Source organism: Anser cygnoides, chromosome 2 (assembly GCF_040182565.1).
Source record: "Anser cygnoides isolate HZ-2024a breed goose chromosome 2, Taihu_goose_T2T_genome, whole genome shotgun sequence".
In the NCBI taxonomy this organism is placed as follows: domain Eukaryota; kingdom Metazoa; phylum Chordata; class Aves; order Anseriformes; family Anatidae; genus Anser; species Anser cygnoides.
The window spans coordinates 62,457,063-62,474,098 of record NC_089874.1 but is presented as its reverse complement, the minus strand read 5'-3'; the positions used below and the strand labels follow the sequence as shown (position 1 = coordinate 62,474,098).

Below are 17,036 nucleotides of genomic sequence, written 5' to 3'. Positions count from 1 at the left end.
ACCTCCTATATGTAAGCTGTGAATTATTCTGAATATTAGCATATTCCCCTGCAATACAGCTATTCCCTCATAGTGTTATTAATGAAAAGCTTAAATTCAGAACAAGGTCAGGAAAGAAATTCAAATGTCATCACCTCCACATAGTTTAATGGAAAAACAAATGGAAAAGCTCACTACTAAAAAAAAAGTTAAAACAGACTATGATGAAGCAAAAAAAAAAAAAAATCAAGCTTTTTTCACCTTCTTCCCCAGCGGTAATTCTCAAGGGTAAAGAATACTATTAATGGAATAACAATAATAATGAGTTTGGCACTGTATATTTTCCTGGAATTAATAAACCTCAGCTCAGCCTACAGTCACCAACAGCCAAAGGCAAACCAGAAAACCCAGGAAATGCTTTTTGAAAGCACACATAGGGCTTTTGGACATTCAGAAACACAAACACGAGGCACATCAGGACTTTTTCCACAGAAGGAAACGGTAACATGATAAACACTAATCTAGGGACACCAATGAAATGCAAAGGTAAAATTCATTACCTCCTGCACTGGGATATTGAAAAAGTTGCGAGTTGTATATTTTTTTTTTGTTGGTTGGTTAGTTTGTTGCTGGTGGGGTGGGTTTTTTTGTTTGTTTGTTTTTAATTAACAGAGGCTTAGTTCCTTTGTAAGGCTTTACTTGAAGAGATGCTGCCCTACTATTCAGAGCAGCTGGTCATCGCACTCCTCCTCTCTCCTCTTCACCTTGCCACATGGAAATCCCTGCCCTGCTCTCCTGCAGATGGTTACAGCCAAGAGTCGAGCGCAGGCTTTCTGGACTCCTCCCAAATGCAGGCTGCAAAAGCACTGTGGCCTGGGAACTCGCCTGGCTCTGCGTCCCCCCACAGCCTTGCCCAGCTGGGAATCTTCTGGGACAGCCCAGAGAGGGGGTCCCCTGCTCACCCCAAACGCCCAGCACCCCACGGACCTTACAGTGAAGCCAGCTGGGATGCTTCTCCCTCCTCTCCTCTTCCTCACTCAATGCCTTTGGCTTCGATGAAAGGCCATAGGAAGCTCAAGCTCTTAAATAAAAATAAAAATAAAAAGCACCCCAAACCACCAGATTTTGGGCCCTAAGGCCTCCTCCAGAGGGGAGGGGAACATGCCTGCATTTGCTAATAGGAATTTAGACTGATCCCGGCTGAACCCAAGGCTGAGCCTGTGGCAGTCGGCTGCGCAGGGAGGGACATGCTGAGAGGAGGGAGCCTGCCTTGCCTAATTCTCTAGAAGAAAGCAAGGCCTTTCTGAGGGCTTTCTTGCTGTGTGTTTCGGGCAAAGAGGAAAGAATGAGCAGGAAATTCAAGGAAAGGAGGAAGAGAGGGAGGGGAAACAGAAAGAAGGGAAGAAAGAAACAAAAAAGTCAGGACTTTCCTTTCACACCAGAAGCAACCAAGAAGTTTACAGGAGAGTCAGAAAATCCCATGGCACTATTACCAAGCCAAAGGAAAGCTTCTGTTTACTCACACCACCCCTCCTTGGATTTTCAGCTTAAAACTCTTCACACCTTTACTAATCCTTCTGACTGTGGGTAAAATACTGTGAAGCTGATTGGTTTTGTCTATTTGTTTGGCTAATTTGTTTGTTTGCAAGTCTTTCTACAAATAAAACTGCAGTTAACTTCAGAGAGGCTATGCCCCAAGTATAACTGCAGAATCATGCCTTGTGCTTAATGAGAATAATTAGAGGGTTTCATTTTTACCTATAGATCCTATTGAAATCAGGGGAGAAATCTGAACAACAAGATGAAAGAGAGCAATTACCACGGCTTCCTGCCACAGGACTCAGCAACTTAGCCATACAGATATTTACACAGTTCTGGTGGGCATTCGGCTCAGAGTGTCGGTTATCTCCAGGCACCATCTTGATCCGCCTGTCTTAGAAGCGATGAAAGGAAACTCCTACAAGAACAGAACTGACCTCCTGTACCGGAAAGTCAATCAACTTGAAACTTCGAGTTACAACAAAAACAACAACCCCCAAACCCTCATGCTGTAATTACAGCCACTAAAACCTGTGGAAATCAATCCTTATGTAAATCTTTTGCAGAGGTCTTCTACGTTTGGACAATTGTAAGCCCCATCCTTAAGAACACAGGAGACAAATTCTGCTCCATAGATTTATTGCCACAAATGTCTGCAAGTCCCTCTGCACTGAATTTAACACCAAATGATGAGAAAGAAGAGACACTGTGACACAAGAAAGACAGTGATGATCTTTCCTGTAGGGAGAGAGTAGCCTGTAAATAAACACGACCAAGACTGAGTGTATGGAGCTTACTGTATACAGGGCTCTACCCTTTGCAAAGGGTTCTTCCCTTTCTCCCAGCAATGCAATTTATCAAGATAATCATCTAAACAGCAGTAGCCAGATCTCAGCAACTGAGGCAGACAAAGTCCTTTTTTGAAGACCTCTCTAATGGCCAGCAAAGATTTGACCACAGCAGTGGCTCCTGTCTCTGCAGAGTTCCCAAAGATGCATGGGGTGAAGCAGCTCATCCAGTGAAGAATGGGCCACATGGGGCCAAAACAGAGAGGTGGCCACCACCTCCAGCTCTGGGAGCCCTTCTCCACACCTTTGAGAAAGTCTCATCAATTCATTGCTTCAGATTTCCTTTTCCCTTTCTCATCCGGAGGGAAACCAGGACTTCCACTCATGCCTGGCCATGGTGAAGCCCCACCTTGGGTGGTACAGCAGCTGGTGGGTACTCATTCACCATCAATGGGCTTTGCTACAGCACAGGCTGCCTTACAGCTTCCACAAAAAGAGTACATCTCAAATGTACTCATCCACACAGCTGTTATTCCTTTAGAAACTCATTCTTCTTGCAGGCCCAAGGGAAGAACAGGGCTAGGCAGTCAAACAAAACCTCCCTTAATAATCTGAGCCACACGGAGCATCCCAGGCTACTCCCTAAAACCATTATTTGTATATATACATAAACAGTCTAAGAGGCATGAAAAGCTACTTCCAGGACAAACACTTTCCTCATCACATAACCCAGAGCACAGCCCAAGCAGATCAGCATAAAGCTTCTCAATATATCTGGTCCTTCTGTATGTTATTCCAGCACCATCAAGTCCTTCGAAACAAATGTTTGTTAACAGCTTACTAATCACAGGCTGCTGTAAAGCCTCACAAAAATTAACACCACATTTTTGTACTGTAAAATAAGTTTTTACTCTAACATCACCCAAAAGAAACAAGTACATCATCAAAAGCCTTGTCTGTTTCAATCTGAAGTTTCTACTGCTTCCTATAGAAATGCTTTGGGTGATCTCCCACAGCAAGTCATTGTTTCCCTACAAGTAGCTTAAGACTGCAAAAACCTCAGATTTCTAAAGCTAGCTGGAGTTGGCTGTATCCAGTTTTGCAAGGTCTGAGTCACATCATCATCTTACACATTACCACCCTTCAATCAGTTTTCTAAGTATGAAGCTGCTCCTAAAAATGGGATTTAACAAGCTTGCATAGGCTCTTCCACCGCTAAGCAGAAAAAGATCTAAATTCCTGAAAAATCATGGCTTCTGAATCATTTATTCCAACAGGGAGTTTTCCAACAGACCTTGAGGATTCTGCATTCTATTTGTTGATGGGGGAAAAAAATAACAGACTTCATTCAGACATAAACAGTAAGAGGAAAATTTACAAGACTTCTATCAGTACTAATTATACAACTAAATCCAGTCTCCAATTCCCATTCCCTGTCAGTGGGAATGATATTTGAATCCCAAAAAGAAAATCTGGATCAAATGTTTAGCCTTCAATTCCTACCTGCTAAGAGTAGGTGGATATTAAGTGGCTCTAACAACTTCTGGCCTGAAAAAAAATTGTTGCTCCTTACTTATCCCTTGGGAAGTATAAAACTTAAGGTTTTCATTGAGCATTCACAGAAAAAGACTAAAATAAACAATGAAGTCAGATAGCTTGAACTACATGTATTTTTTCTTCCCAATCAAGAAATTAGACAATTTAACTCCAAGGATGCAAAACAGTTTTGTGCACTTTGGAACACCAGTTAAGCATTAGATTCACAAGAAAGGAGAAGCAGCAGGTGGCAGTGACTGCCACACTACTTATTCCTGAATCCTGGCTATAAAAGTTCTCTTGGCAGAAGGGTTCAAATCCCCTCACATAAGTGATATATTGCTTGGGAGGTCTTCCAGATGTGCTCATGTCAGTGCAGGGGTCACAGGTTCCACGCTACTTGGCACCACTCGCTCTGACACACTGGCAGAGCAGATGACAGGAGCAACTCCAACCTACTCCACGCAATGTCAGCTGGATTAACTCAAGCCTCTAATTTAAAAGGTTTCTGCTAACCAGCTGGAGGTGAACCGAGAGCAATCACAGTAAGTTCTCTACCAGTCACTCCAAAGGGGCAAAGACTACTGGAAAAAAAAAGACATCGGGAATACCCATGACCTACAGTTTCTTCCACTGGCACAGATGGATCCAAAAGGAGGTACGTGTCCTAGGGTTTTGTGCTCTATCAGTATCCTGTCCCTGCCAGCCCTAAGACTCTTAGAAAGCATGAGCAGCATGGGAAACCAGAGTAAGAGAATTTCCAAATTGGAAAAAATTAAAACTCTGTGTGTGCAGCTCTTCTGGGCTCTCTTAGTCAGGAGACGTCAGCAAGCTCTCAGGGAGTGGGGGAGTGAGGGGTTGGGGGTGTGTTGTATCCAAAGTGCACGACCTGACCTGCCTGCTAACCCAGAGAAGGCACTGCATTACTTATCTGAAGAAAAATCCCAGGGTCCATAAACAGTGTGACTCAAGATATCAGCATATTCATAATGAGCACCAAGGGTTCAGATAGCCATTCCTTGTATTTCCTTCATGTGTAAGTCCTAGGAAACGAAAACCTTGTTGCTCACTCTGTCCTGGCCCAGCCCTGCAAACTTCACTCAGCTGTTGCTTGCAAAAGTTGCTGCGAAAAGCAGGAGGAATGCTATACACAGCTGGCTCTGGATGCTGGGAGCTTGCCTGAAATAAAGAAATAATCCACAGCTGGAAATGACAGTCAGCAGTGGGATTTCCTGACCTCTGCTCTCCGTAACCCATGCTGAAATGGGCTTAGCTGTTAGACTCCCTCCAGTCCTTGCAGAGCACTTCAAGAGCAGCCAGAGATTAATGCTATAGATATTGGGTTATTGTTGGGTTTTATTATTACTATGTTACATATGCTGTTTTTATGCCATTAATATAAAATCTCCTGACCAGATTTAATAAAGATACGGTCCTGCGTACACCTACCCCCCAACATCAGCTCCTTGATCGTGTACTTCCAGCGCTCTTCCTGCATTTACCTGGTGCTCATCTGACCCCTTGCAACCTGGCTCGCCTCACTGAACCCACAAAATACTAAACCAACCAAAAGGAGTGAGAAAGGCTGGATGCCATGGCCAGGCACAGACAAAGAACGGGATTTTCCCCATCAGTGGTGGCTGTTGTACCAGCCTACTTGGGAAGTCTCTGAAAACTGTTAACTGCCACTTCCAGCAAGCTTATAGTACTTTTTCTGTAACTGTACTAACAATACCCTTCTGCTCTAAACAGCAGCTAATGAATGGTTACCGAAGTGCCTATTTCTGACAAGCATTTTCAGCAAAACTTCACAAGTCAGCAGGCAATTCCAATAGATGAAAAATGATGTAGAAATTAGCAGTAAGAGCCTTTTATTCTTTTCCAGACTCCTTAGCACACAGGCAGCACTCTGTGTTCTATAGGAAAGTGGTATTAACACCTCTGTTAAGTGGATTTTTCAGGCTCTGAAATAGCTTTCTTGAAATTGAATTAAGATTATAGGACAATAAATTTTAATATTAAAAAAAATAGATCTACTATTTAGGGAAGAGGTGACCAATCTCTGTCAACACAGTAAAAGTGAAATCTATGTGAACATGTGAGGTGTCTTTTTTTAAAAAAAAAAAGATTAAATCTCTTCATATTTCAAAAGGGACATTTTTCCTAGTGGACAACTTTTGAAATTCATTACAGTGCAATGCTCCCATGCACCTGTAAAACCACCAGTTCTCACTGAATCAGAACTTGAAACTTTTCACAGGCTTTACATCAATGGCCACGCTTTGTCAACCTCCTGAGAAGAAAACCAGCCTTTGCCCAGCCTTGAATGGACTTTGCCATTCTGGCTTTTTTTGTTTGTTTGTTTTTCTAACTAAACAATGTAAGTTATAATTGGCTTCTAAAAAATCTCAGTTTAATTCTACCAAAGTTAGGAAGAATTGAAAAATAAGGTTTATAATCCAAGTGCTGCCACTCCATATGAAACCATACGGTTAACGAAACCATAATGAAAGGAAAATAATATGCACAGTAAGCTACTAGAGATGAAACCCACAACAAATTCAGGAATATCACCAGTTAAGAAATTTACTGTTTTGTAGCTATACGTTCACTTCCACACAAGAGTCTCCCTGTATGTAAAAAGGGTGAAGGGATGATTTGAGCGTAGGACAGTGACACTTCTGTGAAAACAGTCCCTTGGAAGGGCAGCAGTGATGACAGAGTTAAAAACACTGCACGGAGGGTAAGCAGAGATGAGAAGTCTGTTGCCTGAAGCCGATGCCACATACTGTGCCTCTCAAGAAGGAAGAGGGCTGTCTGTCAGAAGCTGGAAAGAAAATGCTGGGCTTCGTCCACAAAGCCAGGGAGGACTGGCAGCAGCACAACAGGAAAATTAGACAGTGGAATAAATGGAGTCGTTTAAACATCAGTCAGCAAATGCTTTTTCACCTCCCAGAGAAGCGGCAAAGCCCTGCCAGGTGCTCTATCCACTGCAGCTCATGAAATCTCAGTCTCCACAAAAGGAAGAGCTATCTCCATAATGCACTTCAGGGAGTGCTACTGGTAATCCCTACTGAGCTTGGCCATACCGTTCTTTTCAAACACAAACTGTGGCATTTTGTCACGGTAACTCTGTTGAGAAAACAGCATTACATTTTTTGCAGTGTCAGCTCTCAATGTAACCAAACTACAGCAAGAAATAACCAGACTGAATCTGCCTGGAATTCTACTGGAGACACAGGGAAAACAAACAGGAGATTTCACAGCATCCTGAAAGGACTACAGAAATCGATTTAAAAGCTCACCATGCAGTCACTGTTCTGAGGTCCACCTTGCAGAAAAAGTTTCAAGCAACCACGTGGAAGAGACCCTTCTTTTCCACTTTACCGTCATTCATTAAAAGGCAGTTGCAGCAAGAAGCTTCCCATAAGCAGCAGCTCTTTTGATTCCAAAATTGCTCCACTACGGGAAATCTTATGAGTTGTCATTTTTACTCCAGCTTTATGTTCTGGATTTTTGCCTGGGCAACGTTCAACCAGGAATAAAATCTATTTAAAGTACATGCACAGTACATATTTTGCATAGATGTCAAGGGATGGGAGTAGGTTATGAAACAGAGTCCATGATATTTTATTTAAAAAAGCATTGTTCAAGGAGCTTAGGGAAAATATAACACTAATTGAGGCTATGAGGTTGTAATCCAGTTTCCCATCTGGATACATGATGAGGCCAACAATCCATTAGCTTGTCCTGTAGCAAAAGCTGATCGAGAGGAAGCAAAGTCGCCCAACACAACCCTGTTTCTTAGTTTTTCAAACCTGTTACTAAATTATCAGAGGAAAAAAAAAAATATCAAATCAAACACACAAACAGTGGAGCGGCAGGAATAACATACCCTGTTACAGCTCTCAAAACCAGAGGAAGAAGGAAGCCTACATGTCTCCTTGATGTACGCTTTTTTTTATTTGTTTTTAAAGAAATGATAGCTTCTATTAGCTGAAGACACATTGAATAGTGAGATAACCCTACAACAATGTCATTTGCTTCCAGAAACTGCTCCTTCTAGGGAGCATTTCACACAGCTGTTTCAAGTCTGCTTTAGACCCAGGCTCAAGGTACAATACCAAGGGAAACAGCACATCATCTTCAGCTTGTTCCCTGACAGTGTTGGCCAAGAAGAACAACGAAGGCAACTGGTGTTCCAGTTAATCCATGTGTGTAAAATATTCAACAAGTAAGTACAGAAGAAGAAAAAAACACACAAAAAAACCAACCTTTTAAAAGAACATACATCAAGCTCTTTTTCTTTTCCAGTGCAGAGCAATGGAAACCCTCTCACTGACTTCAATGGGAGCTGGGCCAGACCCTAAAAGTCTTCACGTAAACTTCCATTAAGGAGAAGTTGTGTATTGGCGTAAGGCATTTCTGCTTTCTTTTTTTTAAAAAAAAAAAACTCATGATAAACTACACACTTGCAGCACATACTCTGAAAAAGAAGCTTATAATAGAAAGAACTTTCTGAGGTTTGTAACTGTATGCAATGTCAGTCTAATGTGAAAATCAACAGAATTAACTTCTAACAGAATTTATCATACTTTGTTATGTAATGAGGCAACCTAAGAGGTTTATAATAGCTAAAATCTATTATAATCTTTCTCTATAAAATATGAAAAATAATGACAAAATATCATTGTTTCAATGGGCCATGTTAATACCATACTTTGAAACATTTGTGCTACTGTTTTTAATATTGCTCTTATGGCTTGAAAAGCATAGCAAAGCTCCAGCAGAGAGACAAACGACTGCAAAAAGCAGGAGCAAATAGTCAGAATGTTATTATGATTGTATTTCCATTTTGCGCAATTTATTTTTATGTTACTCACACTCAGCTTTCATAGCCATCAGTTTGCAAAAAGTTCAATTCAGTGTTTACATTTCAACATTTTACAATTCAAGCTAATGAAAACATCTGAGCATTTCAACCTAAAATGTGAAGAGGCTAAAGCAAGAAAACTTCACCTGAGTTGATGCAGGTGAAATCAAAAGCACTTTTGAGCTCTTAGTTCTAATGAAATGCCCTGGCCACAATCCAAACTTGCACCCAGATGTGAGGAGAGAACAGCCCTACATCTTGGTTTCTGCAAGGAAAACAAACAAACCAAAACAAACAAAAAGCTAGGAACCCAGGTCAGGAGATGATCAGGACTGGTGAGCGCAGTGTGGCACCACTCAAACTAGAGGCAGCCTTTGTATTTCAGTGTCATTCGTTATTCAACAGATTTCCAAACCAGTCTCCTCCTGTCTCTTAATACCTTAGTACCTCAACCAATGTTTCTATTTCGTTAGCTAACCCCAAATAACAGTGCTGTGCCTTCTATTGAAACACAAACTGTATCATTTTCTCAGCTTAAACCCACAGAAGAGAAAACCTCAGTAAAAAGTCTGAAAAAAATTCAAGCCCAACGTAACCAGAAACAACTTCCAAATCTCTCAGCACTGTGGACCAGGCCACCCCCTGTTCCTACTCCTTGCAAGTAAACTTAACATTAAGAGATTTCCTCACAGCGAGATTGGCATTTCTTACCTTTTGCCACATTTTGATGAAGAAGAGCTCCCCAGAAAAGTTGAAGAAAACGTTGGTGTCATAGGCGTCATCCCCAATGTTAGAGATGGAAATGTTAAGTGAGATGTTCCTCACTGCTCCCAGGGCCAGGTAGGCAGTCCTGTCATCAACACTGTAGGCAGAAACAATTGCACCAGATTAACTCTTGGCAACTTTTACACTCTCATCTTTTTTTCTGCTGCAGAAGTGTTACAACTCAACTGCTTAAAAGCTCTGCAGTTAGTAATTCATCAGTGTGCTGTATGGCCAATAAGCAGTGCAGGCAGCTGTAAGGAAAGTGAGCAGCTTGTGATTCCTGGTTCTGACACTGCCTCCTGTGAAAGGAAATCCCATGATCCTCACCTGAAACCATTTCATGAGATACTGTTAATATGGCTTTATTGGGAATAAAATAGTTAAAGACTGTAAAGTCACTGGATGGGGAAAATGCAACAAGTACAAAACGTTATGCTCACATTCAAACACAAATTCTATTTCATTTTGTTTCTCAATAATTTAATCTTACTGAAACATTATAGTAACATTCTGAAAAGCTTAGAATTACACCATGGATAGAAAAAAAAAAAAAGGAAAGAGGGTCAAATAAAATCCAGAAACTGGTACGAGTGAAAAAATGCATAAAAGTTATAACAAAAACTATCTATTGAACACAACTAACCTTTCCTTGTGCATTTACACTGGACCTAACACAATGGAGTCATGTTCTATAAGTGGAATACCAAGAGAATGGTTAATTAAGATAATAGTCATACATCATGAATCAGTACACTACTGTAACAAGGCATCATAGATCACAAATACACACACAATTATAATTTGGTATATATTTAATCATGCTAGTTTCTCCAGAAGATGAGCTAACAAGTGTGAATGTAGGCTTAAGATCACAGAAAAATATACAGTAACAATGCATGGGTTTGCAGGTCTAAGAATAAAAACACAATGAAAGATATTGTGAAATATACCAGGTATAAATTCAAAAATAACCAAAATATCAAACTGGCTAGGGTTACCATGAGTATAATGTAAAACCATTCATATAGCCTGGAGCAATGGAGAGAGCATCACAGGGAGAACATCAAGCAGCTGGTCAAAAAAGGGCAGAGTCCTGCAGGCACATAGCAAAGAGATGCTCTGTCATTTCCTCAGAGGGACAATGAGCCCAGAAGTATAAAGGAGGATCTTCTGAGAAAAGGCATCCTCGCAATACCACCCTGCCAGATGCTGTTGCACAGCACACAAGCACACTGCAGCAAGCATCAGCACGGAGAAACCCAAAGCTGACCATGCAGCCTGCCATTCGCCCTATTGCCACGAGGGAATGGCTGCACCAGGGAGAGGCACATCGGCACATGCTGACTCTCTGCATAGCAGTGACTGTCTGAAAGCAACTGGGGTGCCGGATGCGAGTCATGTTTAAGGCAGCCTTGCTCCACTACTGCCAGCCCTCCTCGTGGTGCTGCAGCCACAGCATCTGCGTTAATAGGGGGTTTCCAAGGATGTGGCACTTATAAACCCTTCAGCATCCTCTGCCAGCTGTAGCCCTACTGAACCTCCAAAGGCAGATCTCACTGGGTTCTGTCTCTCTGCATTTGCCAAGGAGTTTTCCAGTTTTCCAGACATCGATTTCCAAAGGGATGTAATGAAGCAACCAGGGGCTCTGGTATGTGGGAAGTGCAGAGCAAGATAGTCTAGACTCAGGCTTTAAAGCTGATGCTTGTGGATTCTGAGCACAACTTTTCCACATAATGCATACAATATTTATAGCATATTTGTTTCCTGAACTTATTTAATTTATGATGATCTTCATTTATTGCCCAAAATTATGGCTTACAGTTCAATGACAGGTTCTTATGAGGCAGATATAAATCTCTGGGAAACATGCCTGATTTCTCCTACTTACACTCAACTGCAGACACCACCAATCCTACCTATAACTGGACACTTTGCTTTCTAAATGTTATGGTGTATTCTTGCCATCAGCTATCACTGCAAATAAACATTGGCAAATGTGTACACTGCACAGAATCCACTGAAAAAACTAGCTTGAGAGGTCAAAATAGTTGGAGTAGTTGTTTCTTATGCACCAAATTAATGGGAAAACTACATGAGAGTACGTGGAAGCATTTAACCTTTTGGCCTCAACGTCAACATTCACTGTAGAAAAGCTGACAAATTATGAAGATATACAAAAACTATTTGCTGGGATTTGCTAATAATCAAAAGTACATAATTGGAAGCCAAGAAATAAAAACAACCACTTACAACTGCAAATTATTTGTCATGAACTTTATAATCTCACTTCTCGTTATTACTTCAAAAAATAAATCAGCATCTATCAAACCCATTAGCAAAATCTGGAAGTATCACTTCTGTAAGCAAAGGGATGTTACAAGCTATTTATCTTATGCCAGGGTGATACAATATGCAATGCACACTACATATCTGTGTCCAGCTATTACTATTTAACACAGACATTGCCACTACTTCTTTCCCTTCTACAGTAACTTATTTATGATTAAAAGAATAATATGCAAAGGAGGAAAGAATCCACTCTGAATTGGTGGCAGCAGTACTTTAAGATTTAATTTAAAGATGATCAAGATTACTGTCTTTCCTACTGAACAATAAAACAAATATTCAGAATGAAACCCTACTTAAAAGTAATCCCACAAAAATAACATTAAAATAAATACCATTAGGTTGTGTTACTCCTTTACAAAGCTATCACTCATCTGTTAAAAGTGCATCGCACCTAAGCAACAATGTTTATAACAATGTTTTCCTCAGCAGAAAAGGAAAACCCCCTTTCTGAGAGCATACTAGTTGCTCCCTGATTAAAGCTTCTACACAAAAACTCACACCCTATTAAACTCTGAAAAACCTCACTGATTTTAGGCTGGCAAAGGAGTTCAGATCTTCCTCTAAAAGGCTATAGGAGATTGTGCTGTAAGTCCCATTTTAAGAGTAGCTTTCCAAATCATTAAATCCATGTACATCTGGAATGAATCAGGCTCACTTGCTGTAAGAAAAGGATTAGGAATCTCCCTGCTTGCAGGGGAGCTCCCGGGCCCCCTTTGCTGCTCGAGGGCACAACGTCACGGGCGCAGACAGCCTACTGCAGCATGGGAGCAGCTCTGCTGCCAGCCTGGTGCCAGCCTCTGCCGGCAGCTGCTGCACCTACAGCAGCCTCACTGACAACTCCAATGTGTCACTGAAAAGCTGTTGTCACCGCAAGAAACAAACTAGAGCCACTTGTGGTCTTGACAAGGTATGTCAAATAATTTAAGGAACGGAATCAAGCAATGGCTTTTAGTTTACATTTCATTGCATGAAAACTATACAGCAGCCAGCATCCTCACCACAGCACTCGTCACCCTCCTTGCAGCAAGGAAGGCAGGTTAAAAATAAAAACATGCTCTAAAAAAAAATGATAGAAAAGATGGAAAATAATCAAGACAATCACTAAATTGGAGAGAATAATACCACCCATTACATCGGGTAATACGTATTAATAATGAAATGGGCAAAAGCTCTGGTTAGACTGTAGAGCTATTAAATTTAGGCAACCACATTTCTATGCACATGCATACAAGCACACAAAATATGTCCGACTATCAATTTTTGCATGGAAAGGGAAAGAAATTTGACATTCAGAAGTACTAAATACTTGCAGCTTTCATTCACATGAGCTAGACTTGCAGGTAACAAGCAGTTCTGAAAATCAGGCTCCAAGTTTATGCTACACAGAGGATCAACTCTGCCATGGTTTTAAAATTTACTTGCCATGGTACTATGCATCAAACATAAAAAGAAATCTTCAATGTTCTCTTCTTTTGGAAAAAAGAAGAGGAAACAATTTTAAAGCTCCAGCATAAAACAAATAGCTTTTTAACACACGTTAACATTCTTTGTTAATTTCTGTGCTGCTTCCTTGTATTATGGTCAGAAAGTGAATAAAGACCAGCTGGGAAATGCTAACAGAAGAGATCTGCTATTTTCATTTCTCCACCCCCCAAGATGTTGGTGTTTTTATTAACGTGGCTCAAGGGAGACATAATCTGCATTCCAAAAGGTACGCAGGGACATATTTCTCTATTTCCTGTACTTCAGAGACTTATTTAAAAAAAAGAAATGAAAAAGCATTTAGCGCTTTCCCTTAGCTTGTGCAGATCGTACATAGTGCAAGGAATGCAACAGGGTTGCATTTAGCCTGTTAGTCTGGATCATCGACTTTCCCTTTAATCTTAAGAGCCTTTCTCTCCTTACAGAAGATCTGCATCTGCATGGGTAAATCCCTGCTATTGTCCAATGGCCAGTGGAAGCTACAGCTGGGGACAGTTAGACTTCATCAGGGTAAAAAGGCTCCAAACAACTGAAGTCTAACCTGTCCTCCATCTCCATCAGATAAAGGTACACTGCTGAAGAAACAGAAGTCCCATCTCTTTCCTTTAAACCAGTAAAAGGTGTGAGTGAACAGCATCGGTCTGTGACAGATCCAAATAGATTGATTTCTACCATCACCAACCAGCATTGCAGCTGGTCTTCACAGTTACTGTGATACTGAATGTGTTTTTTGCCCCCACAAACTCCTATTATCAACCCTGAAAACCTTTCTCCTTCTGGGGTTTTGTCATAGGCCCCAGGATCAGTTGAACTTTGCAAACACTTAAACCCCAAAAGCCAATGAAAAGCTGAAACCCTCAGCTCATCTTCTGGGAATTCATTTGAAGACGCAGAGCAAAACAGAGAGGTAGACGCCCCATAAATAATCCCAAACTATGCAAAACTTTTAAACATCCCTATAGGTAGCAGAGCTATTGGATTTTATACTGCCTGTGCATTACACTGTCGCACTATCACATGTGTATTCAAGGTCAATTATCTCTGCAAAGCTCGAAGGCAATCTAGGTTAAGGACTCAGGCAAACACTCAGGATACCAGGGTTTATCCTGCATTAGTTGAACTGCTGCCTTCCCCTCCTCACATTGACGCCTAAGCCACCACACGCGGTAAGAGACCTTGAGTAGCTGATGACTGTGGCCTAGCTAAGATGCACTAAGCCCACCATGGCAAGCTAGCTCTGGGCCAACCAGATCGTTTCATTAATGACCAGTTCTACTTCCCAAGCTGAAAATCTTGCTTTCCAGTCTGCTCTGAATAGTATGAAGTAACACGAGAAGATGGGACAAATTTAAGGGAGAATTTGAGAAGCGGCCCACAGAGCTCCTGTGTCAGCAGAGTACAGTTTGGGAGTAACGCTGTACCAAGATTGCTCCCTGTGAGGGCAGAATAACAATGTGCCAATGTTTCCCCACGGGAAGAGGCTGAATGTCCCAGATAAAAAACCTACTGCGGCGAGCCCAGAGTCAAGGAGGTGGAACTGCTTGTGCCTGTACCCTTGTCAGGCAGAGCTGCCCCTCTAGCTATTGAGGTCCTATACATATTGCAATTGAGGAATACAGCACAGAGCGTTAACTTTTCCACCTTTCCTATATGTTATTTTTTTTATATATATATAAAAAGAGAAAAAAAATGTATTTGAGTAGTAAACAATAGAAAAAAACTCTAGGAAACCCTTTTTCCTCTCATTCTGGAATTGAAACAGAGCGATTTCAATTTACAGCCAGTTACTGTATTTTGAAAGCTTCTCTGGGAATTGTCCTCTCTTCCTCCAACATCATTTCTTCACACGAATCCCCCATAATTACACAATACACATAACTGCCAGCCCTTTAGTCTTCAAAGTAGAAAGTACAGAGCAGGGCACAACATCCACGTAAAAATACCCCTTATCTTACCATGATGCAGAAATCTGTTGCCTTTCTTTTACTATTATCAGTAATTTCAATTGTACCCAGCTGTTCAAAGCCCTTTATAAACAGAACTGAAGAGTCAATGGTGAAGGAACCAAGTCCTTTTTCACAGTGTTTACTCTGGGGAGCAGCTTTTGGGTTGAATGCAGCTATCCTGGTTTGTGAAACTGTCACATGAAAGCAAGATCAGGCACAACATCTACAGAACCTCTAATCTAATCTTTCACCCTTGCAGACATACATACAAACTAACATCTTTTATAGCCACAAGCCGTGTCCTTTAAACAGATGATACTGTGCTCCTAAGACAGTTATCCTCACATGTGTGGGTGTATGTGCCTAAGGTTAGAACACAAAAGCTAGTTACTAGTGGCAAAAACAAATTTAGAAGATAAATGGTATGACACATGTAGCTGAAGTTGCATATACTAGCCTGATGTGGAAAAAAGTCTCTATATTTCCCCTGTTTTTTAAAATACAGGAAGAGCAATGCTAAAATAGAAGATTGATGTCCAAAGATCTTGGAGAGGAAGTGAAATTTGAGAATGAATTGAATAGCACTTTGTAACAAGGAACTTTGTTGTTTCCAGGAATTAGAAAATTAAATTCATCAAGCAAACCACATATTTACAATAAAAATTATGCGCTCAGCAGTAGACCTGTTAAAATCTGATGAGGCAGGTCTGATTGTTGGCCTTATTCAGGGGATGATGGGGTGCAATATGTAATTTAAAAAACATACTCAGCTGAGCCTTGATGAGGAAGAAAGAGATCAGTGCCCCCATCTACCAGTTACCTTCAGAGGTCAGTAAAAGGCAGCTAATTAGAGATGACAAGTTAGAAGCAGCACCAGCTTGTTATTTTAGGAAATTTGTTTTGTAGTAGCAGGTGTGATATGTCAAAAGTAAGTTATATCTAAATGTCAAACACTATAAGCAGCATCAACCTACATCTGCACATTTCCTCTATTTCGACCCAATAGCTCATCCAGAAACAGCAAAGTGATTTACGTGGTGACCTGCAGTGAAATTCAGCCTTATCAGATTTTGTACTTGCAGGATATACTATGAAAAACTTTATAAAGCTGTACAACAAAAGTATGTGTGTGTGTGTGTGTGCACACGCATGTATTTATCAGTCAAGAAATATTCTGCAAATCCAAAACAATGGTGCATCTGCTTTTCATTGTGGTCTGTACAGTATCAAGGACTTCCACCTCTGGAGGCAGCTCATGTATGACAGCACTGCCAGAGGTTAAGCTTTTGTTTTGTTAGCTTTATACTTTGGTTGCTAGAGCAGGAAAAAATATGACAACTTGAACTATCTTAGGTCCATAAAATACTGATGTTGGGCTGTTCACAAGGAAGGCCAGGTTACACATTAGTTCAAAGATCATTTTATGTAATGCAAAAAACTCATCTCTTTAGGATCTGGTTTAACAAACAGCAAAATCGTGTTCCAGTGGATACAGTCAAGTGATTCTTAACAAACAAACAAAAAACCCTCACAGAATAGCATTTAAGAAGTTATAAGACTGGCTTGTACAGTACCCCTGATTGTCAATCAGTATCCTTTTCTTAAAAAAAGAATAGATTGGGAATCTGTATTCTTGTATTAGATGCAGACTATTGACGTTTGTTACAACTTGTTACTTGATGGCTCTATTACCATCCACATGGGTTCAATCACCACATGTTCAAAATGAACAGGACTGCCCACTGCTATCAAACTGGACTTATTTATTTTGGGAGAGAT

General features: G+C 40.8%; 1 protein-coding gene across 4 annotated transcripts in view; it reads right to left on the bottom strand.

Annotated features, from left to right (window-relative positions):
* Positions 1 to 17,036, bottom strand: part of ITGA9 (integrin subunit alpha 9) — a 217,531-nt gene that overhangs the window by 69,396 nt on the left and 131,099 nt on the right. For all 4 annotated transcript variants that reach the window (XM_066992239.1, XM_048075533.2, XM_066992240.1 and 1 more), the window contains exon 18: positions 9,427 to 9,577. In XM_066992239.1, the coding sequence (XP_066848340.1) occupies positions 9,427 to 9,577 (151 nt within the window). The remainder of the gene's footprint in view (positions 1 to 9,426; positions 9,578 to 17,036) is intronic.